The sequence below is a fragment of the Muscardinus avellanarius genome (genome assembly GCF_963383645.1).
Source record: "Muscardinus avellanarius genome assembly, chromosome: 18".
NCBI classification, from domain to species: Eukaryota; Metazoa; Chordata; class Mammalia; order Rodentia; family Gliridae; genus Muscardinus; species Muscardinus avellanarius.
In genome coordinates this window covers 44335782-44363405 of record NC_137804.1, presented here as the reverse complement: position 1 = coordinate 44363405, position 27624 = coordinate 44335782, and the positions used below count along the sequence as shown (strand labels likewise).

Genomic DNA, 27624 nt, shown 5'->3' with positions numbered 1-27624 from the left:
ATCCTCAGATCCTCTCCCAGCTCAGATGCTTAGCACGGCGAGCCTGCGGGCCAGGAGGTGGACCTGCCTTCCGGGGGTGGGTGGCGGCGTTTGGTGGGGGCTGGGGCTGCGGCGCGGGGGCCGCCTGAGCCCACGGGTGGGGACCGTCTCGCGGCGTGGGGGCCAGTGTGGCGGGCACGCGAGGACGGGGTGGCGTCGGAGATTCCCACGGCCCCCTGCCTGGCTGCGTGTGCGGTTGGGGATGTTGGGCTCCTGGGTCCAGCCCCAGCAGCCCAGCCAGGGCTCACACGCGCATGCACACACACGCATGCACACACCCGGCCACTTCAGCTTTCTATTATTGTCACCCTGCCGACGGGGACGGTGTGCGCTGGGCAGGCTCGGTTCTGGGCCGCGCAGGTTGAGACCCCAGCTAACTGGGCGGAGCCGCCCCAGGCATCTCAGGGCATCCGCGTAAGATCCTGGCTTGGAGCGAATCGTCCCGCATCCTGGAAAGTTCTGGAGCTCAGATGGGCTGGCCGTGATCAGAGGGACAAGTTCTGGAGCTCAGATGGGCTGGCCGTGATCAGAGGGACGCAGGAAGCTACTTCACAGGGCCCTCCTCCCCGCCAGGAGGCCCACCGGGAGCAGAGGAGCCTGGGCCGCCCGGGAGGCCCGGCCGGGACGGTGCAGGAGCTCTCTCCTGGTTGGTACTCTGGAAGAGTCACCTGGGCGGCCCTGTGGCGTCTCTGGTGTGCCCGTCGAGGGTGTCACGGCTGCTGGTTCTCAGCCGGCCGTGGTGGCACACACCTGTCATCCCAGGACTCGGGAGGCCGAGACCGGAGGACCCGGGGTTGGAGGCCAGTCTTGGCAGTTTAGACCCTCAGAAACTTAGCAAGACCCTTTTTCAATTAAAAAAGTGGAGGAGAGGGTGTAGCTTGGAGGTAGAATGCCTTTGAGTTCAATCCCTAATACTATTAAAAATTTCAAATTGAGCCGGGCGTGGTGGTGCACACTTGTAATCCCAGCCTTTGGGAGGCAGAGACAGGAGGATGCTGGTTCGCGGACAGCCTCAGCTACTTAGTGAGGCCCTCTGCAACTCAGTGAGACCCTGTTTCAAAATAAAGAATAAAAAATAGGGCAGGGGGTGTAGCTCGGAGGTAGAATGCCCCTGGGTTCCATCCCCAGTACCACAAAAAAATAAAAATAAAAAATAATTAAAATCGGGCTGGGGGTGTACCTCAGAGGTAGAATATTCCTGGGTTCAATCCCCAGTAACACACACACACACACACACACACACACACACACACACAAAGGAACGGTGGTGGCGCACGCTTGTAATCCCCGCGCTTGGGAGGCGGAGACAGGAGGATCGTGCAGGTTTGAAGCCAGCCGCGCTGGCTTAAGAGACCCTGTTTCCAAATAAATAAAAAATATAAAATAGGTCTGGGAGTGTAGCCCGGAGGTAGAAGGGCTTCCAGGAACCCCAGTACCACCAAAAAAAAAAAAAAGAGCGGTGGTTCTTGTGGGCGGTGGTGACTGTCTTTGATGACCGCCGTCTTTTGCTGGTCATGAGTGGTGGGTCTTTTTTTTTTTTTGGTACTGGGGATTGAACCCAAGGGCATTTTACCTCCAAGCTACACCCCTAGATGTGTGAGTGTGTGTGAGTGTGTGTGTGTGTGTGTGTGTGTGTGTGTGTGTGTGTTGCTGGAGATTGAACCCAGGGGCATTCAGCCTTCAAGCTACACCCCAGACTTTTCTTTCTTTTTATTAATTTGTTAATTTTTTATTGTTTGCAATACTGGGGGCGGAACCCAGGGGCGCTCCACCTCCCAGCTTCACCACCCAGCCCTTCTTTCTATTCTTTGTTTTGAAACAGGGCCTCACTCAGTGGCTGAGGCTGGCCGGGAACCTGGGGTCCTCCGGTCTCAGCCTCCCCAGCGTGGGGCGCCCGCCTGGTCGGGCGACTTACGGGGTGATGGCGTGGTGATGGCCGCGCTCCTCTCCGTCCGACGACGTTGGCTGCCTTCGGGCCATTCGCAGTTTCTGTTTGACTTTGTGGGTGAGGCGGGGCGGAGGTAGTGACTGGTTGGCAATGGCGGGAACATGAGGGTGAAGGCGGTTGTTTTAAAAGTACAGACAAGCCGGGCGTGGTGGCGCACGCCTGCAGTCCCAGCATTCGGGAGGCTGAGACAGGAGGATCACAGTTCGCGGACAGCCTCAGCTACTTAGTGAGGCCCTTTGCAACTCGGTGAGACCCTATTTCAAAATAAGAATAAAAAGTAGGGCTGGGGGTGTAGCTCGGAGGTCGAATGCCCCTGGGTCCCATCCCCAGTACCACAAAAATAAAAAAATAAAAATAAAAATAGTAATCCCAGTGTTTGGGAGGCTGAGACAGGGGGATCGTGGGTTCAAGCCAGCCTCAGCTACTTAGTGAGGCCCTCTGCAACATAGAACCTGTTTCAAAATAAAAAATTAAGAAATGGGCTGGGGGTGTAGCGTAGAGGTAGACTGCCCCTGGGTTCCATCCCCTGGACCACAAAAGAGCGGGCGAGCAGACCTGGCCCAGGGTGGTGTGCGGGCGAGACGCGGGTGGCCGGGGACCACCGCGCAGCCCAGCTGAGATCCCGGGACAGGGCAAAGTGGCAGGTGGCTGTCCCCGGCCGCTGAGGGCTGGGGGCTCAGCACCTATGCCGTGTGAACCCCCAGGGACCCCATTTTCCTAAGAAGAAACTGAGACCGCGAGAGGTCAGGTAAGGTGCCGCACAAAACAGGCAGGGACTCCAGCCGGCCCATCCCCACCCTCCGACCCAGAGAAACCAGAAGCCCAGGAGTGGCCAGGTCCTGTCTGCCCCCACCACCGCCCAGCGAGCCGCAGAGATCGGGAAGTGAGCGGGCCCGGGCGCCACCTCCACGCCAAGCAGCTTGCCTTTTTTATTTTATTTTATTTATTTATTTTTTGGTACTGGGGATGGAACCCAGGGGCATTCTACCGCTGAGCTACACCCCCAGCCCTGTTTTTTAGTTTTTATTTGGAAACAGGGTCTCACTGAGTTGCAGAGGGCCTCACTAAGTAGCTGAGGCTGGCCGTGAACCGCGATCCTCCGGTCTCAGCCTCCTGAATGCTGGGATGACAAGCGTGCGCCCCACGCCCCGCTCAACCTGCCCCTCTCTAGCGCCAGGAAGGCGCCGGCCCACCCCCGTGGGCTAGGAGCCCCTCTGAAGAGCCGAGGAAGACACGGCCTCCCCCGGGCCCCAGCCCCGCCGCCTTTCACAAGAGCCCCACAGATTGAGTCACCCTCTGCTTGCTTGCGGTCAGCTGCGACCACAAACCCTTCTTTGCACCCCCTCCCCCCGGGAGGGGCTTGCACACAGCTCTGGCTGGACCCATGGAGCCACGGGCGCAGGCGGGCCTGGGCCAGGCAGCCCCAGCCGCGGTACCTCGGCCATGCATTCACTGGGCCAGTGTGCGTTGAAGCGCCTCTATCCCCGGTTCTCCAGAAGGTCTTCCTGGAATCCACTTGATAACTTGGGGAAACTGAGGCTTGAAGTAGTGAAGGGGTCTCCCCAGAGTCGGGCAGGAGGTCAGTTATCAAGCCAGACCCTGAACCCAATTTATCATCAACTTATGTACCAAAATTCTTTTTTTTTTTTTTTTTTTTTTTTTGCTGTACTGGGGATGGAACCCAGGGACATGCTGCCTCTGACCTACGCCCCCATCCTCCTGTTTCAGCCTCCCGAATCTTGGGATTACAAGTGCGCGCCATCATGCCTGGCTCCCAGAATCCTTGTTTTTTTTTTTTTTTTTGAGGGGGGGGGTGCTTACTGGGAATTGAACCCAAGGATATCCTATCTCTGAGCTACACCCACAAGCCGTGTTTTATTTTATTTTTATTTGGAAACCAGGTTTCACTGCGTTGTGGAGGGCCTAAATTGCTGAGGCTGGCCTCGAACCAGCCTCCTCCTGCCACAGCCTCCCAAGCACCAGGCTGACAAGCAGGCCCCGCCGTACCATGCCAAGATTCTTGACTGTCCCACTCCGCGCTCTGGGACGAAGCCCCCTCTCCCTCCCTTGCAAACGGCCCCTTTCTGACTGGCTGGAGCCAGCAGAGTCTGGGGGCCTGGATCTGCAGCCAGTCAAGGGAGGGATGGGGGGCAGAGGCCGGGGCTGCAGGGAGGGGAGCGCGGGAAGAGGAACCAAGCTGCGGCCAGACGCCCTGGCCTCCGAGCCCTGACCGCAGCTAGAGGAAGTGACCGGGCCTCAGCTCGCCCGAGGGGCCCGGACACAGCCAGCCCCAGGCCACAACCCCGAGGGCCGGTGCTGTCCACCTGGCCCCTCCGCCCGGCCTCTGGGGCTGTAGTTTTCCCTTCTGCAAAAGGGATCCAGGAAGAATCCTGACCTCGGCTGTGTGGACAGGATGGCATGAAGTTAGTCACTTAACCAGCTTAGATGAGGCCGGGCGCGGGCGCACGCTTGCCATCCCAGCCCTCGGGAGGCTGAGACCGGAGGATCAGGGTTCGCAGACAGCCTCAGCTACTGAGTGAGGCCCTCTGCAACTCAGAGAGACCCGGTTTCAAAATAAAAAATAGGATGGGAGGTGGAGCTTGGAGGCAGAATACTCCTGGGTTCCATCCCCAGTGCCACTTAAAAAAAAAAAAGCTTAGATGAGCCAGGCGTGGTGACGCATGACTGTCTTCTCAGGACTTGACATGCTGAGACAGGAGGATTGCAGGTTTGAGGCCAGCCTCAGTAATTTAGCAAGATCCTCTTTCAAAATAAAAAGGGCTGGGGGTGTGGTATAGAGGTAGAACACCTCTTGGTTCAATCCCAGTGCTACACACACACACACACACACACACACACACACACACACACACACAAAATTATTCCAGGCCTGGTGGCCCACACTTGCAATCCCTGTAATTCTTTGGGAGGCTGAGACAGGAGGATCACAGGTTCAGGACAGTCTCAGCAAGTAGTGAGACTTAGGTCAATCTAGGAAGACTCTGTTTCCAAATAATAAATTTTAAAATTTAATAATAAATTAAATAAATAATTAATTAGATTAATTAAAATTAAATTAACTTTAAATTAATTTAATTAATTAATAATAAATTAAATTTAAAATTTAATAATGAATTAAATTAATTAAAATTAAATCAACTTTAATTTAATTAATTAATAATAAATTAAATTTTAATTTTAATAATAAATTTTAAATTAAAAACTTTTCCAAATAATAAATTTTAAAAACGTAGCTTGAAGGTAGAATGCCTCTGGGGTCAAGCCCCAGAACCACAAAAAAAAAAAAAAAACAACTAACTGGGCGTGGTGGCGCACACTTCTAATCCCTGCACTTGGGAGGCTGAGACAGGAGGATCGCGCAGGTTCAAAGCCAGCCTCATCTGGCTTAAGAGACCCTGCTTCCAAATAAAACATAAAATAGGTCTGGGAGTGTAGCCTGGAGGTAGAAGGCCCCTGAGTTCCATCCCCAGTACCATGCACACAGAGGGAAAAAAAAACTAGTAGAGCCCGGTAGGCTAAGTGTGTTATCCGTGTTGACCAACCAGACCACACTCCTCAGAGTCCTGGCCCCCGGCCCCTCAACCGGCCGTACCAGCCCCCATAAAACATCGCCTGACCATCAGCTCAGACACAGCAGACGGCAGCGCCTCTCCCTCAGCACATGCCCGGGGCTTCCCCATCTTGAAAAGAGGAAATGCCGGCTCCCTGACCCCAGGCTCCGGCCCATCCCTCTGGCCCTTTCCAGCCCTGACAGCATCTCAGCACCCACGTCCTCTGCGCCTCCCAGCCCCAACCCCCCATGTTGGTGATGGAACGCAGGGGCATTCTACCTCCGAGCTCCACCCCCAGCCCTACTATTTAGTCTTTATTTTGAAGCAGGGTCTCACTGAGTTGCAGAGGGCCTTGCTAAGTAGCTGAGGCTGGCTGCGAACGAAGCACAACCTTCCTGCCTCAGCCTCCCAAGTGCTGGGATGACGGGCCTGCACCGTCACACGCGGCTCCACACACCCTTCTTGATGGCAAACGCCTGCCTCACCGAGGTGTCTGCAGTCCAGCAGAGCCCGGGACACACCACCTCCCTGTCATCCCAAACACAGTTGCGGAGACTGAGCCCCGTGGTGCAGAGGAGAGCACAGTGCACTGGAAACTTCATCTCCAATAGAAAAGTGCTCGGAGCCGGGGTGGCGGCGCACGCTTGGGATCCCAGCACCTGGGAGGCTGAGACAGGAGGATCTTGTGCACAGAGAGGCCGGGGAGGCTGGCTGTGGGTCTGGGCAGAAAGGAGAGAGGGCCGGGAGGTGCCCAGCCAGCCTCCCGTCCCCTCGGTCCACAGCCCGCCGGCGCCCGGCCGGCCTGGCATCCCCGTCTACCCCCGTGTCCGCAGTGGGGCGGGCTGGCCGGGGCCTGAGTGCGGCCTGGCGCCCAGCCAGGCGCCCGAGAGAGCCGTGCCCCTCCTCCCCAGGGCAGCAAAGAGCGCTTCCACTGGCAAAGCCACAACGTGAAGCAGAGCGGCGTGGACGACATGGTGCTGCTGTCCCAGATCACGGAGGACGCCATCGTCAGCAACCTCCGCAAGCGCTTCATGGACGACTACATCTTCGCATCCCATCCGGGGCGGGGGCAGGGGACGAGGGTGGCTGAGCAGTGAGAGAGGGGACCCGAGCCGCGGGCCTGAGGCTCGGACAGAGGCGCGGCGACCGACGGACGAATGGGTGGAGGATGGATGGTGGATGGGAGGATGAGTGGGTGAATGGATGGATGGATGGATGGATGGATGGGTGGGTGGATGGATGGGTGGACAGACATGTATGGATGGGCGGATGGACAGATGGATGGGTGGATGGTGGGTGGATGGATGAATGGACAGACAGATGGATGGGTGGGTGGATGGATGGGTGGATGGACAGACAGATGGGTGGATGGATGAATGAACAGTTGGGTGGATGGACAGATGGACAGGTTGGTGGATGGATGGGTGGGTGGATGGACAGATGGGTGGATGGATGAATGGACGGTTGGGTGGATGGATGAATGGACGGTTGGGTGGATGGATGGGTGGACGAGTTGGTGGATGGGTGGATGGACAGACAGAGGGTGGATGGACAGATAGGTGGATGGATAAATGGGCGGTTGGGTGGGTGGATGGGTGGACAGGTTGGTGGATGGGTGAATGGACAGACAGCTGGGTGGATGGACAGATGGGTGGATGGATGAATGGACGGTTGAATGGGTGGATGGATGGATGGACAGTTGGGTGGATGGACGGGTGGACAGGTTGGTGAATGGATGGATGGACAGATGGGTGGATGGATGAATGGGCAGTTGGGTGGATGGATGGATGGTAGATGGATGGACGGGTGGACAGGTTGGTGGATGGATGGGTGGGTGGATGGACAGATGGGTGGATGGATGAATGGATGGTTGGGTGGATGGACGGGTGGACAGGTTGGTGGACGGGTGGATGGATCAGTGGATGGATGGTGGGCAGCGAGGGCACCAGGTTGGAAGACAGAAAACGGCCGCTGGGCTGTGCCATGGTCACCTTTCTGGATCCAGCCCTGTTTTTCCTAAGAGTCTCAGGAGCGCCTGAGCATGTCCATCCATCTAACCCTCCAAGCCCTGGGGTGAGGTGGCCCCAAGGGAGCGGGACAAGGGGACGGGGTCCCCAGGGACACTGGACGCTCCTTAACTATCTGCCAGACCTACATCGGCTCCGTGCTCATCTCCGTCAACCCCTTCAAGCAGATGCCCTACTTCACCGACCAGGAGATAGACCTCTACCAGGGCGCGGTGAGCCGGGGTGGGAGGGAGGGAGCGCCCCAGAGCCCACCCCTCGGCCGCGCTGAGCCCCGGCCCTCCCCCAGGCCCAGTACGAGAACCCCCCCCACATCTACGCCCTCGCCGACAACATGTACCGGAACATGCTCATCGACTGTGAGAACCAGTGTGTCATCATCAGGTACACGGGCCTGCCGCCGCCAGGACGCCCCGGGCTCTGCTGGCCCGGCCTGCTACCGCCCCTGCACCCCACTCCCGCGGGGAGTCATTCATTCGGTTCTTCCCCTCCTCCCCCCTTCCTCTCCCTCCTCCTCCCCCTCCCCCTCCTCAGCCTCCTCTTCCTCTTCCCCTTCCTCCTCTTCATCTTCTGCCTCCACCTCCTCCTCCTCCTCATTTTTTTTGGTGCTAGGGACTGAGCCCAGAGGCATTTTTCTACCCCTGAGCTGCACCCCAGCCCCATTTTATTTGGAAACGGGTCTCACTCGGTTGCCGAGAGCCTTGCTAAGTCACAGAGGCTGTCCTTGGACCTGCAACACTCCAGTCTCAGCTTCTCAAGTACTGGGATTACAGGCATGGGCCACCACACCCAGCTCTCTGCTCCTTCTAAACCTCACAGGATGGAGTTTTTATGTTGTTGTTTTTAAACTGGGAGTTATATGTAGGTGTTTAACATCCAAGCTACACCGATGACCCCCCCCCTTTTTTTTGTAGTACTGGGGTTCCTGGAAGCCCTTCTACCTCCGGGCTATACTCCCAGACCTATTTTTATATTTTTATTTGGAAACAGGGTCTCTTAAACCAGTGCAGCTGGCTTCGAGCCTGCGCGATCCTCCCATGAACAAGAGTGCACCACCATGCCGGCGCCCAGTGGCCCTTATTTATTATTTACTTAGTGGTACTGGGGATTGAACCCAGGAACAGTCTACCTCCAAGCTACCCCCGGCCCTTTGTTTTGTTTTTTCTTTTGTTGTTGTTATTTTGAAAGAGGGCCAAGAGTCTCACTAGTTGCTGAGGCTGTCTTTGAACCTGCAATCCTCCTGCCTCAGCCTCCCAAGCACTGGGATTACAGGCATGCCCCAGGGCACCAGTTTCGTTTTTTGGGGGGTTTTGTTTGTTTGTTTGTTGTTTGTTTGTTTTTGTGGTACTGGGGATGGAATCCAAGGGTATTCTACCTCTGAACTACAATCCAGCCCTATATTTATTTATTATTTTGCGGTACTGGGGTAGAACCCAGGGGCATTCTACCTCCAGGCTACACCCCCTACCCCTATTTTTTATTCTTTTTGTGTGTGTGGGTCTGGGGATGGAACCCCCATTCAACCTCGAAGCTACACCCCCTGCCCTATTTTTTTTCTTTCTTTCTTTCTTTTTTTTTTTTTTTTTTTTTTTGTGTGTGTGTGTGGGTCTGGGGATGGAACCCAGGGGCATTCGACCTCGGAGCTACACCCCCTGCCCTATGTTTTTATTCTTTATTTTTGAAACAGGGCCTCCCTAAGTAGCTGAGGCTGTCTGCGAACCACGATCCTCCTGTCTCAGCCTCCCAAAGGCTGGGATCACAGGCGTGCACCACCACGCCCGGGTTGAGAGCAGGGATTTCTCTCTGTCTTCTCTGCCTCAGTCACTGCGGAGCCCCTAGTACCTGGAACCATGCAGTAGATACGGTCAGAGAGGGCCGCCCCACCCACTGCCCACTGACCATCCCTCCTCCATCCCGCAGCGGAGAGAGCGGAGCCGGGAAGACTGTGGCCGCCAAGTACATCATGGGCTACATCTCCAAGGTGTCGGGCGGAGGGGAGAAGGTCCAGGTGAGGCGCTGACCGGGAGCACCGGCTGGGGCGGCAGCCGCGCGGCCCCCTGAGCTCTCCCGCCTCGGCCCACAGCACGTCAAGGACATCATCCTGCAGTCCAACCCGCTGCTCGAGGCCTTCGGGAACGCCAAGACCGTGCGCAACAACAACTCCAGCCGCTTCGTGAGTCCCCGAAACAGTCTTAGAGCGTTACTTACGATTCTCCCATGATTGGGAGACGGGAGGACCGCAGGTTCCAGGCCAGCCTCAGCAAGTACTGAGACTCTCGGCAACCCAGGGAGGCCCTACACTTGTGATCCCAGCACTCGGGAGGCTGAGACAGAAGGATCAAGGTTCGAGGACAGCCTCAGCTACTTAGCGAGGCCCTTTGCAACCCAGTGAGACCCTGTTTCAAAATAAAGGATTAAAAAAGGGCTGTGGGTGCAGCGCGGAGGTAGAGTGCCCTGGGTTCCACCCCCAGGACCCAAAAGAAAAGGACCAGTAGTGAGCCCCTGTGGCCGGGGGGCCGCGGCACCTGTGCTCTGAGCCGGCCGCCGGCTCTCTGGGTCCAGGGCAAGTACTTTGAGATCCAGTTCAGCCGCGGCGGGGAGCCTGACGGGGGCAGGATCTCCAACTTCCTGCTGGAGAAGTCGCGGGTGGTCACGCAGAACGAGGGCGAGAGGAACTTCCACATCTACTACCAGGTGGGCGTGTCCGGGGCGGGGCCTGCAGGGCCTGGGCGTGTCCGGGGCGGGGTCTGGGGTGTCTGGGGCGGGGCCTGCAGGGGCGGGACGGAACTGGGCGGGGACTGGGAGTATCTGGGGCGGGGCCTGGGGGGGTCTGTGGTGTCTGGGGCGGGGCCTGTGGGTTGGGCTGTCTGGGGCGGGGCCTGACTGTCCGGGGGGCGGGGGCTTCGGGGGCGGGGCTGTCGTGGGCGGGGCCTGGGGTCTGGGCGTGTCTGGGGCGGGGCGGGGGACTGGGCGGGGCCTGGGAGTGTCTGGGGTGGGGCTACACGGGGCGGGGCCTGCAGGGGGCTGGGCTGTCATGGGCGGGGCCTGCAGGGCCTGGGGGTCTGGGCGTGTCTGGGGCGGGGCCTGGGGATCTGGGCATGTTCGGGGCGGGGCCTGGGGGATCTTGGCATGTCCGGGGCGGGGTCTGGGCATGTCTGGGGCGTGGCCTGCGGCAGGGGCGGGACTCTGATGCCCTCACACCCCGGCAGCTGCTGGAAGGGGCCTCCCAGGAGCAGCGGCAGAACCTGGGGCTCATGACGCCCGACTACTATTACTACCTCAACCAGTCGGACAGCTACAAGGTGGACGGCACCGACGACAGGAGCGACTTCGGGGAGACCCTGGTGAGCACCCGCCTGCCCCAGCCAGGGAGCGCAGACATCAGCGGTCTGGGGGCGCGGAGGGTGCAGGGCGCCCCAGGTCAGCCCAGGCCAGGCAGGGCAGCGAGGTCGGGCGGGGGCCACAGCCTGGGTGCCGGTGCGTCTGCAGGGAGCCATGCAGGTCATCGGGATCCCGGCCAGCATCCAGCAGCTGGTCCTGCAGCTGGTGGCGGGAATCTTACACCTGGGGAACATCAGCTTCTGTGAAGAAGGGAACTATGCCCGGGTGGAGAGTACAGACCGTGAGTGTGGGCGCTGGGCAGGGAGGGCGGGCGCTGCTGCCCCTCCTAGTTAAAACATGGGAGCCGGGAATCTCGGGAGGCTGAGACGGGAGGTTCGCGGTTCGCGGACAGCCTCAGCTACTTACTGAGGCCCTCTGCAACTCAGTGACACCCTGTTTCAAAATAAAGAATAAAAAATAGGGCTATACCCCATATAGATCGGAGATAGAATGTCCCTGGGCTCCATCCCCAGTACCAAAAAAGAGAAAAAAACAAAAAGTAGGGCCGGGGGTGTAGCTCGGAGGTGGACCGGCCCTGGGTTGGCCCTGGGTACTGGGTGAGATGCGAGACAGGGAGGGCCCTGCGCGGCCGGAGGCTGAGCCCTGCGCCGTCCTGCCCCCGAAGTCCTGGCCTTCCCCGCCTACCTGCTGGGCGTGGACAGCGGGCGGCTGCAGGAGAAGCTGACCAGCCGGAAGATGGACAGCCGCTGGGGCGGCCGCAGCGAGTCCATAGACGTGACGCTCAACGTGGAGCAGGCGGCCTACACCCGGGACGCCCTGGCCAAGGGCCTCTACGCCCGCCTCTTCGACTTCCTGGTAGAGGTGAGCAGGTGGGCCCCGCAGGACGGCCTCACCAAGTCCTGGCCAGCACCGAGGCGGAGCACGAGGAGATGCAGAGGGCCCAGGGCTGGGCAGGGCCGCCGGGCCTCAAGTGGATCCAGGCCCAGGGAGAGGGTGGGTGCAAGGCGAGGCGAGCCGAGGGAGGGCGTCGGGCTCCGGGGACCCAGGGAGGGGCAGAAGGGACCCCGTGGTCAGTTATCACCGAGTACTGCGAGGCTTTCATCAACCTAGCAAGACCGATCTTTCTTTCCTTTCTCTCTTTCTTCTTTCTTTCTTTCCTTCTTTCTTCTTTCTTTCTTTCTTTCTTTTTGCGGTACTGGGGATGGAACCCAGGGGCATTGTACCTGTGAGCTACAGCCCAGCCCTAGTTTTTGTTTTGTTTTTTTTATTCTTTACTTTGAAACAGGGTCTCACTGAGTTGCAAAGGGCCTCACGAAGTAGCTGAGGCTATCCGCGAACCACGATCCTCCTGTCTCTGCCTTCCAAATGCTGGGATGACAAGTGTGTGCCACCACGCCCGGGATCTGTTTTTCTTTTTAAACAGGTTCTCATAACCAGGCATGGTGGCGCACGCTCGTCATCCCAGTACTTGGGAGGCAGAGACAGCACAGGTTCGAGGCCAGCCTCCATTACTTAGTGGGGCCCTCCAGAACTTAGTTTGATCCTGTTTCAAAATAAAGAATAAAACCCAGGGCTGGGGTGTCACTTGAGGGGAAACGCCCCTGGGGGAGCACACAGGAGAGCGTGACGGGCTGCGGTCTGACCGCCCGCTGGCCGGGCCTCGCTCTTGCAGGCCATCAACCGTGCCATGCAGAAGCCCCAGGAAGAGTACAGCATCGGAGTCCTGGACATCTACGGCTTTGAGATTTTCCAGGTGCGGCCCCTGCGCCCCGCTTCCCATCCCGCCCTCGCCGCAGCCGCCCCGGCTGAGCGGCCCTGCTCCTCCCGCACCAGAAAAACGGCTTCGAGCAGTTCTGCATCAACTTTGTGAATGAGAAGCTCCAGCAGATCTTCATCGAGCTCACGCTGAAGGCCGAGCAGGTGCGCGGCCCGGGGTCCCCGCACCCACGCGCGCACGCACACGCACGCACACATACACACACAGACACACACACGCACACATATACACATGCGCACACAGCACACGTATACACACATACACATGTGCGCACACACGCAGACACAGACACACATGCACACATACACACACGCATGCACACGCACACATATACATATGTGCACGCACGCAGGCGCAGACACACATGCACACATATACACATGCACACACGCATGCACACGCACACATATACACACATACACGCGTACGCGCACACACATATGCACACATATACACACAGACGCGCACACACGCACGCACAGACACACACATGCACACATACAGACACACACGCGCGCACATATACACACATACACATGTGCGCACATGCACGCACACACAGACACATGCACACATATACACACATACGTGCACATACGCACGCACACGTGCACACACGCGCACACACAGACACACATACGTACGCACACGCACACACGCACACAGACACATGCATGCACACACATGCATGTACACACACATCCACACACGCACACACGCGCGCACACAGACACACATACGTGCGCACACGCACACACGCACACAGACACATGCATGCACACACATGCATGTACACACACATTCACACACGCACACACGCACGCACACACACAGGCACACAGACACACATGCATGCACACACACAGACACACGCACACACGTGTGCACATGCACACATGCATGCACACACATACACACATACATACACACATGCACGCACACACGTGCACATACGCACACACACACGTGCACATACACACACACAAAAGTAAATAAATAAAAATATTAAAATTTAAGAGTAGGAAAACAAAGAAAGGCGGGATGTGGTTCCCTGGCCCACCCCGCCGGGATCTTGTGGCCAGGACAGTCGTGAGTGACCAGTGGCCCGACCTCTCCCACCCCAGGAGGAGTACGTGCAAGAGGGCATCCGCTGGACCCCCATCGAGTATTTCAACAACAAAGTTGTCTGTGATCTCATAGAAAACAAGCTGGTGAGCACTGGGCCCACTCCAGGGGTCTCCCTGGGCCCGAGCTGGGCCTTGGAGACCCAGGAGGGGTTACGGAACCCTAGGGCCCCGGTACCCAAAGCCCCCGGACTCAAACCGATGAGGCCCAGCTGAGAGCGCGCCTCGCCAGTTCATTCTGCCCACCTGCTACCAACTCTGGTTTATTCATCCACAAACCTTCCCCTGGGTGGTCAGAGGGTTCAGAGTCGACCTTCAGATGAGTCCAGAGGCACCGATCCTTTGGGGCCCCCACCCCTTCCTGCGCCCCAGGGGGCTTCCACAGCAGCCCCCCCATGTCTACCCTACCATCACGTGTGTGTGTGTGTGTGTGTGTGTGTGTGTGTGTGTGTGTGTGGTACTGGGGTGGAACCCAGGGGCCTTCTACCTCCGGGCTACACTCCCAGACCTATTTTCTATTTTATTTGGAAACAGGGTCTCACTGAGTTGCTGAGAGCCTCACTAAGTAGCTGAGGCTGGCTTTGAACCTGAGTGATCCCCCTGTCTCAGCCTCCCATCGCTGAGATTACAAGCGTGCGCCACCACACCTGGCAGCTTTATTTATTTATTTATTTATTTATTTATTTATTTATTTATTTTGGTGGTACTGGGGATGGAACCCAGGGGCCTTCTACCTCTGGGCTACGCTCCCAGACCTATTTTGTATTTTATTTGGAAACAGGGTCTCTTAAACCAGCAAGGCTGGCTTCAAACCAGCGCGATCCTCCTGTCTCCGCCTCCCAAGCGCGGGGATTACAAGCGTGCGCCACCACGCCCGGCGCTGCCGGGGATTTTAAAATACAAAAAGTGTTTCTGGAACGGAAGATTGAAGCAGGGTGCTTCCAAGCTATGTGCCCAGGCCTCCCATCCCCCTTGGGACTGGGGATGGAACCCAGGGACATTCTTCCTCCGAGCTACACCCCCAGCCCTAGTTTTTATTCCTTACTGAAACAGGGTCTCACTAAGTTGTAAAGGGCCCCGCTAAGTAGCTGAGGCTGGCCTCGAACCTCTATCCTCCGTCTCAGCCTCCGGGATGCTCCCTGTTTTGCTCTGGGTGGAGGCTGGAGCCCAGGCCTCCCGCGCCGCCCGTCCACGCCTGGGTCCCCCTTCCCTCCCGCAGAGCCCCCCGGGCATCATGAGCGTGCTGGACGACGTGTGCGCCACCATGCACGCCACGGGCGGCGGCGCCGACCAGACGCTGCTGCAGAAGCTGCAGGCAGCCGTGGGCACGCACGAGCACTTCAGCAGCTGGAGCGCGGGCTTCGTGGTGCACCACTACGCCGGCAAGGTGCGTGTGCCGACCCCGCGGCCCCCCGCGTGCCAGGGCGCCCACGGACCCCGGCCTGGCCCACGGGCTCCCCCAAACCACCCCCAGGACCCTGCCCAGCGTGCAGGGAGCAGAGTAGAGACTGATCCCAGGACTACACCCCGCCCTTTGATTATTCGTCATGACATATACAGACCAGCTGGTGGCTCGCGCTTGTCATCCCAGCATCAAAGGCTGAGACAGGAGGACCGCGGTTCGCGGCCAGCCTCAGCGACTTAGTGAGGCCCTCTGCAACTCAGTGAGACCCTGTTTCAAATTAAAGGATAAAAAATAGGGCTGGGGGTGCAGCTCGGGGGTAGAATGCCCCTGGGTTCCATTCCCTAGGACAGAGAGACAGACACAGGCTGTGTCCTGAGCCCAGGCTGCTAAAGCCCAGCCCAGGACTGCAGAGAACCCCCACCAAAATACTGAGGCTGGAACCCAGGGGCATTCAACCTCCGAGCTACACCCTCAGCCCTGTTTTTTATTCTTTATTTTGAAACAGGGTCTTACTAAGTTGCAAAGATTATCACTCAGTAGCTGAGGCTGTCCGCGAACCTCGATCCTCCTGTCTCAACCTCCCAAATGCTGGGATTACAAGCATGCGCCACCACACCCGGCTCCCCCACTTCAGAGAGCAAATCCAGCCCCAGCTCTGCCGCCCCACAGCAAGGCCTGCAGACCCTTCCCCAACACAGCGCGCAGCCACCCAAGGGACCCATACACTCGCCGCCGCCTAACCCTAGCGGCCAGGCCCCTGCCCGGCCTCCATCCTGCCCCCGCCCTGGGCGTCACCTCGCCTCTGGCTCGGCCTCCCTCCCTGCAACCTGAACGTCACACCTCCCAGGAGCCCGGGCCCGAGCAGCAGCCCCCAACCCACTACTCGGAACCACAGATGTCCCCCAAAGCGGCGCTGTAGAGAGAGCCAAGCCCTGCACCCCGGGCTTCGTCCTCACCCCCAACCCGCCTCCTCCAGGTCTCCTACGACGCCAGCGGCTTCTGCGAGAGGAACAGGGACGTCCTCTTCTCTGACCTCATAGAACTCATGCAGAGCAGTGACCAGTGAGTGGCCCGGGACCCCGGGGACCAGCGAGGTGGGCCCGCTCTGTCTTCACAGAGCGTCCGCCCGTTAGCCACCGGCTTTGGGGGGATCTAAAAATAACTCCTGTGCCTGGGAGGCTGAGACAGCAGGATCCCAGGTTAGAGGCCAGCCTCGGCAACTTGGCCAGACCCTGTTTCAAAATAAAAAATAAAGAGCCGGGCGTAGTGGCGCAGACTTGATACCCTAGTACTTGGGAGGCCGAGACAGGAGGATCCCAGGTTCACAGCCCCTCATCAACCTAGTGAGACCTTGTTTCACAACGAAAAATAGGGCTGGGGGTGTAGCTCAGAGGTAGAATGCTCCTGGGCTCCATCCCCAGTACTGCAATGAATTATTATTAATAATAATAAGCCGGGCGTAGTGGAGCGCACTTGTAATCGCAGCATTCTGGAGGCTGAGACAGGAGGATGGCAGTTCGTGGGCAGCCTCAGCAGCTTAGGAAGGCCCTTTGCCTCGCTAAATGACTCAAAATTAAACAGACTAAAAAAATGGGGCTGGAGGTGTAGCTTGGAGATACAATGCCCCTGGGTTCCATTCCCAGTACCACAAAAAAAGTAATAATAATAATATAATAATAATTAATAATAATAATAATAATCTGGGTGTGGTGACACGCTTATCATCCCAGTACTTGGGATCCTCCTGAGACAGGAGGATCACGCAGGTTCGAAGCCAGCCTCAGCTACTTAGTGAGGCTCTCAGCAACTTAGTGAGACCCTGTTTCCAAATAAAGTATAAAATAGGGCTGGGAGTGTAGCCCAGAGGTAGAAAAGCCCCTGGGTTCATCCCCAGTCTCATAACAATAACAACAACAACAACAATAATAATAATATTATAAAATACAAGTCACTCTGGGCTGGAGATAGAGCCTTTGCCTGGCATGGTGTGCCCGGGCTTCCCGGGTAATGGGGTGGGGGGACTCCAGATCCTCTTGGCGCCTCCTCAGAGGAAATAAATCACCAAATCAGTTGCTTACGTTTCCATCCGAGGCCCAGCTTCCTTCACTGGACCGCGGCCCTCCAGACCATGGAAACACACGCAGCTCCAGCCCTGCCCAGGGCCATCGCTGGGCTGTGCCACACCCGTGTGTGTGAGTGTGAGTTGTGGTACTGGGGATTGGACCCAGGACCTTCTACCGCCGAGCTACACCCGCAGCCCTGCGCTGTTGTATTTTTGCTTTTGTTTTTGTTTTTTTAGTACTGGGAACGGAACCCAGAGGCATTCTACCTCCAAGCGACACCCCCAGCGCTATTTTTTTATTTTGAAACCGGGTCTGAGTTGCAGAGGGCCTCACTGAGTAGCTGAGGCTGCCGTGAACCGCGATCCTCCGGTCTCGGCCTCCCGAGTGCTGGGATGACGAGCTGCCCGCCGCGCCCGGCTTCCGCTTTAGATTTTTCTACTTACCTGTGCCCCGTTTCACTTGCTCCTGAGTCCAGCAGGGTCAGGATAAGGCCGGGAGCAGCCAGGTCCGCCCTGCCCTTGCTGGCCGCCGCATTCAGAGCCCAGGGTGCCCAGGCCAGCTGCTGGGCCGACGCTCATGCCCCTCCTCCCTGCCAGGGCCTTCCTGCGGATGCTCTTCCCGGAGAAGCTGGACGCAGACAAGAAAGGCCGGCCCAGCACCGCCAGCTCCAAGATCAAGGTGTGTGAGGGCGGCCGGCTGGGGCGCGGGGCCGGGCCCGCCCGGTTCTGGTGTCTGTGTCTGTCTCAGCTACTTTGCAACTCAGTGAGACCCTGTACCAAAGTACAGGATAAAAATTAGGGCTGGGGGAGTCGCTCGAAGGTAGAATGCCCCTGGGTTCCAGCCCCAGCACCACAAAAAATAAAAATATAGTAAATAAAATATGAAGCCGGCCGTGGTGGCGCACGCTTGTCATCCCAGCATTCGGGAGGCTGAGACCTGGAGGATCACGGCTTGCGGACAGCCTCAGCTACTTAGCGAGGCCCTCTGCAACTCGGTGAGACCCGGTTTCAAAATAAAGAAGAATAAATAGGGCGGGGGGTGTAGCCCGAAGGTCAAATGCCCCTGGGTTCCATCCCCAGACCCGCTAAATAAATAAATAAATAAACAAAATAAAATATGAGAGACCATTTATTGAACATGTACCCGGTGCTGGACACTCTATACCCGTGAGGAGCTAGCTCGGCCCCACCAGTGGGGAGACCGGGGCTGAGAGGGGTCGCTCACCGTTCACCCCAGGCCCCGACCTGGAATGACTTCCTTCCTGCTCGCCCCGGCCGCTTCCTCCAGGGTAAATAGCAGTCTGCACACGCCGAGGCTGGCCTCTCAAACCCGCAGGTCACTCCCGGCCTCCAAAATTCCTGTCTCCCTGGAGGTCAGGGGGCTTCAGTCTGAGCAATGGATTCTTTGGTTCTGTGACTCAGACAACAAACCCTCCCTGAGCGCATCCCGTGCGCCCAGCTAAGCTGGCGGCTCGGGCAGGTCCTGGACCTGGTCCCAGGCCCGGGCGGGACGCGCACCCCTCACCCGCTCCCCCCACCCCACCCCGCCTCAGAAACAGGCCAACGACCTGGTGAGCACCCTGAAGCGGTGCACGCCCCACTACATCCGCTGCATCAAGCCCAACGAGACCAAGCGGCCGCGCGACTGGGAGGACAGCAGGTGAGCCGCCTCGGGGCCCGAGCCACCCAGGCCCACCCGCCAGAACTGGCCGCCCCAGGGCTGGCTCCCGGGAGCCCCCGCTCCACGCCTAAAACTGCGGCCCCCAGGGTCAAGCACCAGGTGGAGTACCTGGGCCTGCGGGAGAACATCCGCGTGCGCAGGGCCGGCTTCGCCTACCGCCGCCAATTCGCCAAGTTCCTGCAGAGGTGAGCCCGCGCCCCCCGCCCGCCCCGGGAGCTGCCGGGCTCCAGCCCACGGCCGGCCTCTGCCCGCAGGTACGCCATCCTAACCCCCGAGACCTGGCCTCGCTGGCGTGGGGACGAACTCCAGGGTGTGCAGCACCTGCTGAAGGCGGTCAACATGGAGCCGGACCAGTACCAGATGGGGGGCACGAAGGTGTTCGTCAAGAACCCCGAGTCAGTAAGTGGGAGGGACAGAGCGTGAAGGAGGTGTGCAGAAACGGGAGAGTGGGTGAAGCCGGCGGGGTGGTGCTGGGGAGGCCGAGACCGGAGGATCGCAGGGTCCGGGCCAGCCTCCACAACTTGGTGAGACTCTAAATATAAAATAGGGCTGGGGGTGTGGCTCGAAGGAATGCCCCTGAGTTCAACCCCCCCCCCGCGCACCACCAAAAATAAATAAAAATAAAATAAATAAAAAATAGAAGGGATCCAGGTAACGAGGGGGAGGACATGGAAACGTGTGCTAGGTATATTTTTTTAAAAGTCAGGACTTTTTTGAGCCGGGCGTGGGGTGCACGCTTGTAATCCCAGCATTTGGGAGGCTGAGACTGGAGGACAGCCTCAGCTACTTAGTGAGGCCCTTTGCAACTCAGTGAGAGCTGGTTTCAAAATAAAGAATAAAAAGTAGGGCAGGGGGTGTAACTTGAAGGAATGCCCCAGGGTTCCATCCCCAGACCCGCACCAAAAAATAAATAAAGAAAGAAAGAACTTTTTTTTTTTTTTTTTGCAACACCCACCAGGGGCATTCTACCTCTGAGCAATACCCCCTGCCCTATTTTTTATTCTTTATTTTGAAACCGGGTCTCACTGAGTTGCAGAGGGCCTCACTAAGTAGCTGAGGCTGTCTGCGAACCGCGATCCTCTGGTCTCAGCCTCCTGATGCTGGATTACAAACTTGCGCCACCACGCCCGGCTACATAGTTATCACTTAATACAGAAGAAAATACTGGAGCCCAGTGTGGTGGTGCCCACTGTAATCCCAGGCCCGGGAAAGCTGAGGCAGGAGGGTTGCAGGTTCAGAGTGAGTCTGAGACCCTGTTTCCAAATAAAGTATAAAATAGGTCTGGGAGTCTAGCCCGCAAGTAGAAAGCCTCTGGGTTCCACCCCCAGTACCACAAAAAAATATATAAATAAATAAAAAAGGGCTGAGGGGGTGTAGCTTGGAGGTAGAATGCCCCTGGGCTCCATCCCCAGTACCGCAAATAAAATAAAATCAAGAAGAATAGCCGGGCGTGGCGGCGCACGCTTGTCATCCCCGCGCTTGGGAGGCAGAGACAGGAGGATCGCGCAGGTTCTTAGGAGACCCTGTTTCCAAATAAAAATATGAAAATAGGTCTGGGAGTGTAGCCTGGAGGTAGAAAGGCTTCCAGGAACCCCAGTACCACAAATTAAATAAATAAATAAATAAATAAATAAATAAATAAATAAATTCAAGAAGAATAAAAAAAACGGAGCAGCCGGGCCGGCTCCTCCACGGCCGTGTCCCCGCAGCTTTTCCTCCTGGAGGAGATGCGCGAGCGCAGGTTCGACGGCTTCGCCCGCACCATCCAGAAGGCCTGGCGGCGCCACGTGGCCGTGCGCAAGTACCAGGAGATGCGCGAGCAAGGTGCGGGCCGGGGTGCGGGGCGCGGGCCCGGGGTGAGGCGCGGGGTGTGGGCCCGGGGTGCGGGGTGCGGGCGCGGACCCGGGGTGCGGGGTGCGGGCCCGGGGTGCGGGGTGCCGGCCCAGGGTATGGGCGCGGGGTGCGGGGCGCGGGCCCGGGGTGTGGGGTGCGGGGTGAGGGCCCAGGGTGCGGGGTGCGGGCCCAGGGTGTGGGCCCGGGGTGCGAGTGCGGGCCCGGGGTGCGGGGTGCGTCCGGCGGGGGTGCGGGCGGCCTCCAGGGCGGCCCTGACCTGCCCCTGCCCGCCCAGCCTCCAGCATCCTCCTGGGCCAGAAGGAGCGGCGGCGGAACAGCCTCAACCGCAACTTCGTGGGGGACTACCTGGGCATGGAGGAGCGGCCCGAGCTGCGGCGCTTCCTGGGCAAGCGGGAGCGCGTGGACTTCGCGGACTCCATCACCAAGTACGACCGCCGCTTCAAGGTGAGGCGGCCCCACCCGGCCCCGAGCCGGCCTGCGTCTCCCGTCTCCCGGGTGGACCTGGCCGGGCGGTGGCGCACACTGGTCATCCCAGCATTGGGAGGCTGAGTCGGGAGTATGGGGGCCCCAGACAGCCTCGGCTACTTAGCGAGGCCCTCTGCAACTCAGTGAGACCCTGTTCCCAAATGAAGAATAAAAAATAGGGCAGGGGGTGTAGCTCAGAGGCAGAATGCCTCAAAAAAAAAAAAAAAAAAAAATATATATATATATATATATATATATATATATATATATATATATATACATAATTGGATGGACTTTCCCTTAGCCCAGATACACCTGTCCAGAGGTGCAGTCACTGGGCCCAGACCACTTAGCAAGACACTGGTGCAAAATAAGAAATCACTCATCGACCTAGTGAGACAGTGTTTAAAAATAAAAATAAAATAGGCCTGGGTGTGTATCTTGGAAGTAGAGTGCCTCTGAGTTCAATTCCCAGAACCTCAAAATAAATAAATAAATAAAGCTGGGCGTGTGATCCTAGTGCTTGGGAGGCTGAGACAAAAGGATCGCAGGATCGCAGTGAGCCCCTCAGCAACTTAGCTGGAGACCCTGTTTCAAAATAAAAATCAGGGCCGGGCGTGGTGGCGCACGCTTGTCATCCCCGCGCTTGGGAGGCAGAGACAGGAGGATCGCGCAGGTTCGAAGCCAGCCGCGCGCGTTGGCTTAGGAGACCCTGTTTCCAAATAAAAATGTAAAAATAGGTCTGGGAGTGTAGTCTGAAGATAGAAGGGCTTCCAGGAACCCCAGTACCACCAAAAAATAAATAAATATAAAATAAAAATCAGCCGGGCGTGGTGGCGCACGCTTGTCATCCCCACGCTTGGGAGGCGGACAAGCTGGGTGCTGTCACTGATGTGAGCAGGCCCCTGGACACCTGTACGCAGAAGGTGCTTGTGCAAGCTGTCCTTTGCTGGCCCAGACAGCGAATCGATACACACACATTTTACTCTTGCAGGTGTGTGTACTACTGGAGATTAAACCCAGGGGCATTCTACCCCCAAAGCGACATCCCCAACCCTCTTTATTTTGAAGCAGGGTCTCACCAAGTTTCTTGAGGTCCTCACTAAGTTGCAATCCTCCAGTCTCAGCCTCCCAAGCACTGGGATCACAGGCATGCCACCATGCCGGGCTTTGCATGTCTTAAGCCCTACATCTTCCCCGACATACCACCCCGGCCCGGCTAAGGCTGCTGTTCCACACCCCACAGCCCATCAAGCGGGACCTCATCCTGACCCCCATGTGCGTGTACGTGATTGGGCGAGAGAAGGTGAAGAAGGGACCAGAGAAGGGCCAGGTGCGGGAGGTCTTGAAGAAGAAGCTGGAGATCCGGGCCCTCCGAGGTGTCTCCCTCAGGTGAGGCCAGGCCGCCACCTGCCTGCCCCCACTCCCTGCGGCGTCCCGGGCTGTCTGGCCCTCCCTCACCCCCTCTCCCGCCTCCCCAGCACGCGGCAGGACGACTTCTTCATCCTCCAGGAGGAGGCCGCCGACAGCTTCCTGGAGAGCGTCTTCAAGACGGAGCTCGTCAGCCTTCTGTGCAGGCGCTTCGAGGAGGTGGCTCAGAGGCCCCTGCCGCTCACCTTTAGCGACACGTACGCCCCCCACAGACACCGCACACCCTGGGCTGGCCTGGGACCCGGGAGGCCCCACCCTGGGCTGGCCTGGGACCTGCATCCTCTCCTGCCCCGAGAACCCGGGCAGCGCCACCCTGGGCTGGCCTGGGACCTGCATCCTCTCCTGCCCCCCGGGAGGCCCCACCCTGGGCTGGCCTGGGACCTGCATCCTCTCCTGCCCCGGGGACCCGGGCGGCACCACCCTGGGCTGGCCTGGGACCGGCATCCTCTCCTGCCCCGGAGACCCGGGCAGCGCCACCCTGGGCTGTCCTGGGACCTGCATCCTCTCCTGTCCCCCGGGATGCACCACCCTGGGCTGGCCTGGGCCGTGCATCCTCTCCCTGCCCCGGGGACCCAGGATGCACCACCCTGGGCTGGCCTGGGCCGTGCATCCTCTCCCTGCCCCGGGGACCCAGGATGCACCACCCTGGGCTGGCCTGGGCCCTGCATCCTCTCCCTGCCCCGGGGACCCAGGATGCACCACCCTGGGCTGGCCTGGACGCAGGCACCTGCGCCTCCGCCGGGCCCCCTCCCTGGCAGCCCACGAGTGTCGTCGTCTCCCACAGACTACAGTTCCGAGTGAAGAAGGAGGGCTGGGGCGGAGGCAGCACCCGCAGCGTCACCTTCAGCCGCGGATCGGGCGAGGTGGCGGTGCTCAAGGCTAGCGGCCGGACCGCCACGGTCAGCATCGGGGACGGGCTGCCCAAGAGCTCCAGTGAGTCTGCGCGGAGCCAGGGGCGGAGCCAAGGAAGCAGGGCGGGCCCGTGGGGGCGGGGCCATGGCGGTGGGTCTAAAGGAGGCCCTTAGAGAAGTGACCAATGAGAGGGAGGGAGATGGGAGGGGCGTGGCCAGAGGCTGCCCTGGGGCTGGCCGGCTGGGGGCGTGGCCCAGAGTGGGCGGGCTCAAGCAACAGGCATAGGAGTGGCCTGGAGGCGGGGCCACGATGGCGCTTTGGGCGGGGCCAGAGGAGTGGGCGTGCCCTCCACCCAAGTCCTTTCTCCTTTCAGAGCCCACGAGAAAGGGGGTAGCCCAGGGAAGACCCCGAAGGTCGGCGCAGACCCCTTCTCGGGCGGCCCCTGGGCCCCCCAGAGGTGAGGGGCCACCCCTGACTGCCTTCCTTTTTCTCTTGCGGACCCCGTGACTTAAGCCAAACCTAGAGTGGGGGGAGGTAACGGGCCGCAGCTCGCCCACTTCCCCGTCCTCAGCTCTCCTGCTCGCGTCCCCTGCGAGGCCTAGTTTGCCATTCAGAGCCCTAAAAGATCCGAGCCCAGAATTCTGGGCGAGGTGGCGCGCCTGTAATCCCAGTGCCTGGGAGGCTGAGGCAGGAGGGTCGCAGGTTCGCGGCCTGCCTGGGCAGCTCAGTGAGACCATGTTTCAAAGTAAAGAAGAAAATCCGGCTAGGGGAGTAGCTGGGAGGTCAAACGACCCTAGCAACACACGCACGCACGCATGCACACGCACAAACTACAATTTATTTTGCCAACTTGCCAAATTTATTTGTGCCCCCAGGCCGTTGCTTGGGCTCTGTCTCTACCCCCATTTCCCCACACCTGTTAAGCTCTTATTCCTCCAAGACCCCCACACACACAAAAGGCCTCCTATGGGGCGGAATATGCCCTGCCAGCCTCCTAGGGCCCCGAGCCCAGGTCCCTCCCAGACCCGGTACTTAGCGTGCTTGGAGCCAAGTACTCCTCGAATACTCCTCTTCCTGTATCTCCCTGACAAACACCCCGATCCTTGTGCCCACCCCACAGGCTTGGACCGGAACGGGGTGACCCCCTCTGCCAGAGGGAGCCCCTTGCCCCTGGAGATTACGCCTGGAAGGGGCTCCCAGCGGCCTCCCCAGGGCCCCCCAACCTCAACCCTGGGTGCCAGCAGGCGTGCCCGGACGCGGCCACCCTCGGAGCACAACACGGACTTCCTCAATGTGCCGGACCAGGGCGTGGCGGGGTAGGGGTGCTGGGAAGCAGCCCAGGGGGCGGCGGCTGTGGCAGGGAGGGCGGGCGGGTGCTGTGAGGCGTACCCTCTCCCCCCAGCATGCAGAGAAAGCGCAGCGTGGGACAGAGACCGGTGCCGGGCGTGGGGCGACCCAAGCCACAGCCACGGACACACGGCCCCCGCTGCCGGGCGCTCTACCAGTACGTGGGCCAGGACGTGGATGAGCTGAGCTTCAATGTGAACGAGGTCATCGAGATCCTGCTGGAAGGTGGGCGCCGGGGGAGGCGGGGGCATGGCCACAGCGCCCCACCCACCCCATCTCCCGAAAACTGAAGCTAGGGAAACATGCTTGCAATCCCTGCTGCTGGGGAGGCTGAGACAGGAGGATCGTGCAGGTTCAAAGCCAGCCGCGCTGGCTTAGGAGACCCTGTTTCCAAATAAAAATATAAGATAGGTCTGGGAGTGTAGCCCGGAGGTAGAAGGGCTTCCAGGAACCCCAGTACCACCAAAGAAAAAGAAAGACAAGTGGAGGGGACGGAGCTGCGGGGCCGGCAGGCAGGAGGGCTCAGGGTGATGCGTGCCACCCAAGCCGTCCGCTCCCCGCAGACCCCTCCGGCTGGTGGAAGGGGCGGCTGCACGGCCAAGAGGGGCTCTTCCCCGGGAACTACGTGGAGAAGCTCTGAGCGGAGCCCAGCTGATGGCGCCTCCCCTCCCACCTGACTGCGGGAGCCTCGGTTCCCGGCTGCGTGGACCAGGACGTCCAGGGGCCTCCAGTCGGGTCTGGCCCCGGGGTGGCCAGCGGGGCCTGCACCCACCACAGCCGCCCGTGCCAGACAGGACTAAGGGCAGAGCCGCCAGGCAGCCGCTGGCACAGGGAGGGTCCCGGCGGCTGGCGGGCACGGGGCCTTGGCGGGCCTCACTCCTCTCCCCTCACTGAGGTAATAAACATGTGCCAGGTGCATACCATTCTTGAGAGTCACTGAGAGTCTTGGCCCCAGGCCACGGCCCCCACTGGGCGCGGGTCTACCTGGGAGTCACGGTGCGAGGACGGGTGGGGAGGATCGCTGGCCTCCGTCTGCACATGTGACCCCCTTCTGGCATTTGGGGGTACATCTCTGTGGCCCCACTGCCCTGGAGGGCATACCCAGTCAGCATTCTGGCAGCTATAATAAAAAAGATTGACCAGGCCGGGCATGGTGGCGCACGCTTGTGACCCCAGCATTCGGGAGGCAGAGACCGGAGGATCGCGGTTCGCGGACAGCCTCAGCTACTTAGCGAGGCCCTCTGCAACTCAGTGAGACGCTGCTTCAAAAATGAAAAGAATAAGCCGGGCATCGTGGGGCACGCTTGTAATCCCAGCATTCAGGAGGCTGAAACAGGAGGATCACAGTTCACGGCCAGCCTCAGCTACTCAGTGAGGCCCTTTGCAACTCAGTGAGACCCTGTTTCAAAATAAAGAAAAAATAGGGCTGGGGGTGTAACTCAGAGGTCAAATGTCTCTGGGTTCCATCCCCAGACCCGCCAGATCCTCTAAAAAAAGAAAAAAAAGAAAAAAATAGGGCTGAGGGTGAAGCTTGGAAGTAGAATGCCCCTGGGTTCCACCCTCGGTACTGCAGAAGAAAGAAACAAAACCAATTGACTGACCATGTAACTTACAGGAAAGAAATTCTCTTTCGGTGTGGAGTTCAGTCCATGGGCGGCCGGGGACCTCAGGTCTCAGAGCATAGCAGCGGGAGGTGGAGAGAGGGAAGCCACGGGCTGCTGCGCTCCTCGAACCATGGAGGCTGCAGACGAGAAGGTGCAGGGAGGGACCGTAGGTGATCCCCAAGGCTGCACCCCAGGGTGCACCTCCTTCATCCGCACCCTCCTGTCCTGGTCTCTGCCCAGTAAATCAGAACTCCCTTAGGTCCCTGTCACATCAGCTCCAACATTGACAAATGAGCGCGTTAGGGGACATTTTATGTCTAAGCATAACAGAGGGTGCCCCACCTGCAGGAAGTCAGGCCTCTGGGCCAGATGGAGGATGCCCGAGGTGGTGGGGATGTGCCCATACTGGAAAATTGCTTTGGTATTAATTTCAAAGTGTCAAAAGCAGTCAGGGCCTGGGTGCTGCGCAGGCCCTCAGGCAAAGGGAGAAGCAGCTTGTTATAGGCAGAGTCCCCTCGCCAGAAGTGATTACCAAGTACACAGAAGAGGTGTAGCCCAGAGCCTTCGTATTTTAAAGACAAGTTTACATAATAAATAGCGTCTAGCGGACAGGCTAAAACCCTCCAAGGACGAACGCGGGAGGCTAGTACAGGCCTTGCTTGCATGGAGATAATGGGCGGGCCCACACCTAGTCAGTCAGGGGCAGATAGGAAGGCTATTGGTTAAGCAGGATGGGAGAGTATGCCTCTATAAAAACTGTGCTATGTCCCAAAACGTCAGTGTCTGATTTTCCAGGCTCTCTGCTGTGTCCCTCTCCCTGACGTAGTGTTTGATGAGTCTGTCCCTTCTTTCTACCTTTCTAAGAATAAAATTGTTTAAGCTTACGGCAGTATAGTTCTGGCTATTTTTTTCTAAACTAGCTAAGAACAAGAACCCACAGGTGGCTCCTCATATCAGTCATTACCTGAGGGTTGGCTGGGGCCCTGGGAAGGGACGAGAGAGGAAGATGGGGCTTAGGGGGGTATTGGAGTAGTGAGGATCGAACTGAGGGGCATTCTACCCCCAAGCTCTACCCTCAGCCCTTTTTACTTTGAAAC

At 58.6% G+C, this 27624-nt stretch overlaps 1 protein-coding gene across 1 annotated transcript; it reads left to right on the top strand.

Annotated features, from left to right (window-relative positions):
• Nucleotides 1–2088: 2088 nt before the first annotated feature.
• On the top strand, nt 2089–25563 carry MYO1F (myosin IF; the record flags this gene model as incomplete). The annotated part of the gene is made up of 30 exons (XM_080715460.1): nt 2089–2094; nt 2797–2870; nt 3302–3419; nt 6471–6608; nt 7709–7798; nt 7873–7967; nt 9504–9591; nt 9667–9756; nt 10146–10277; nt 10793–10927; nt 11073–11205; nt 11590–11786; nt 12598–12678; nt 12759–12845; nt 13827–13913; nt 15046–15213; nt 16208–16293; nt 17891–17972; nt 18847–18953; nt 19061–19159; nt 19229–19373; nt 20684–20798; nt 21103–21272; nt 22540–22685; nt 22775–22921; nt 23509–23657; nt 23950–24033; nt 24697–24892; nt 24979–25148; nt 25487–25563. 30 exons carry the CDS (start codon nt 2089–2091, stop codon nt 25561–25563), a joined length of 3492 nt encoding a protein of 1163 aa, XP_080571586.1.
• Nucleotides 25564–27624: the final 2061 nt, after the last annotated feature.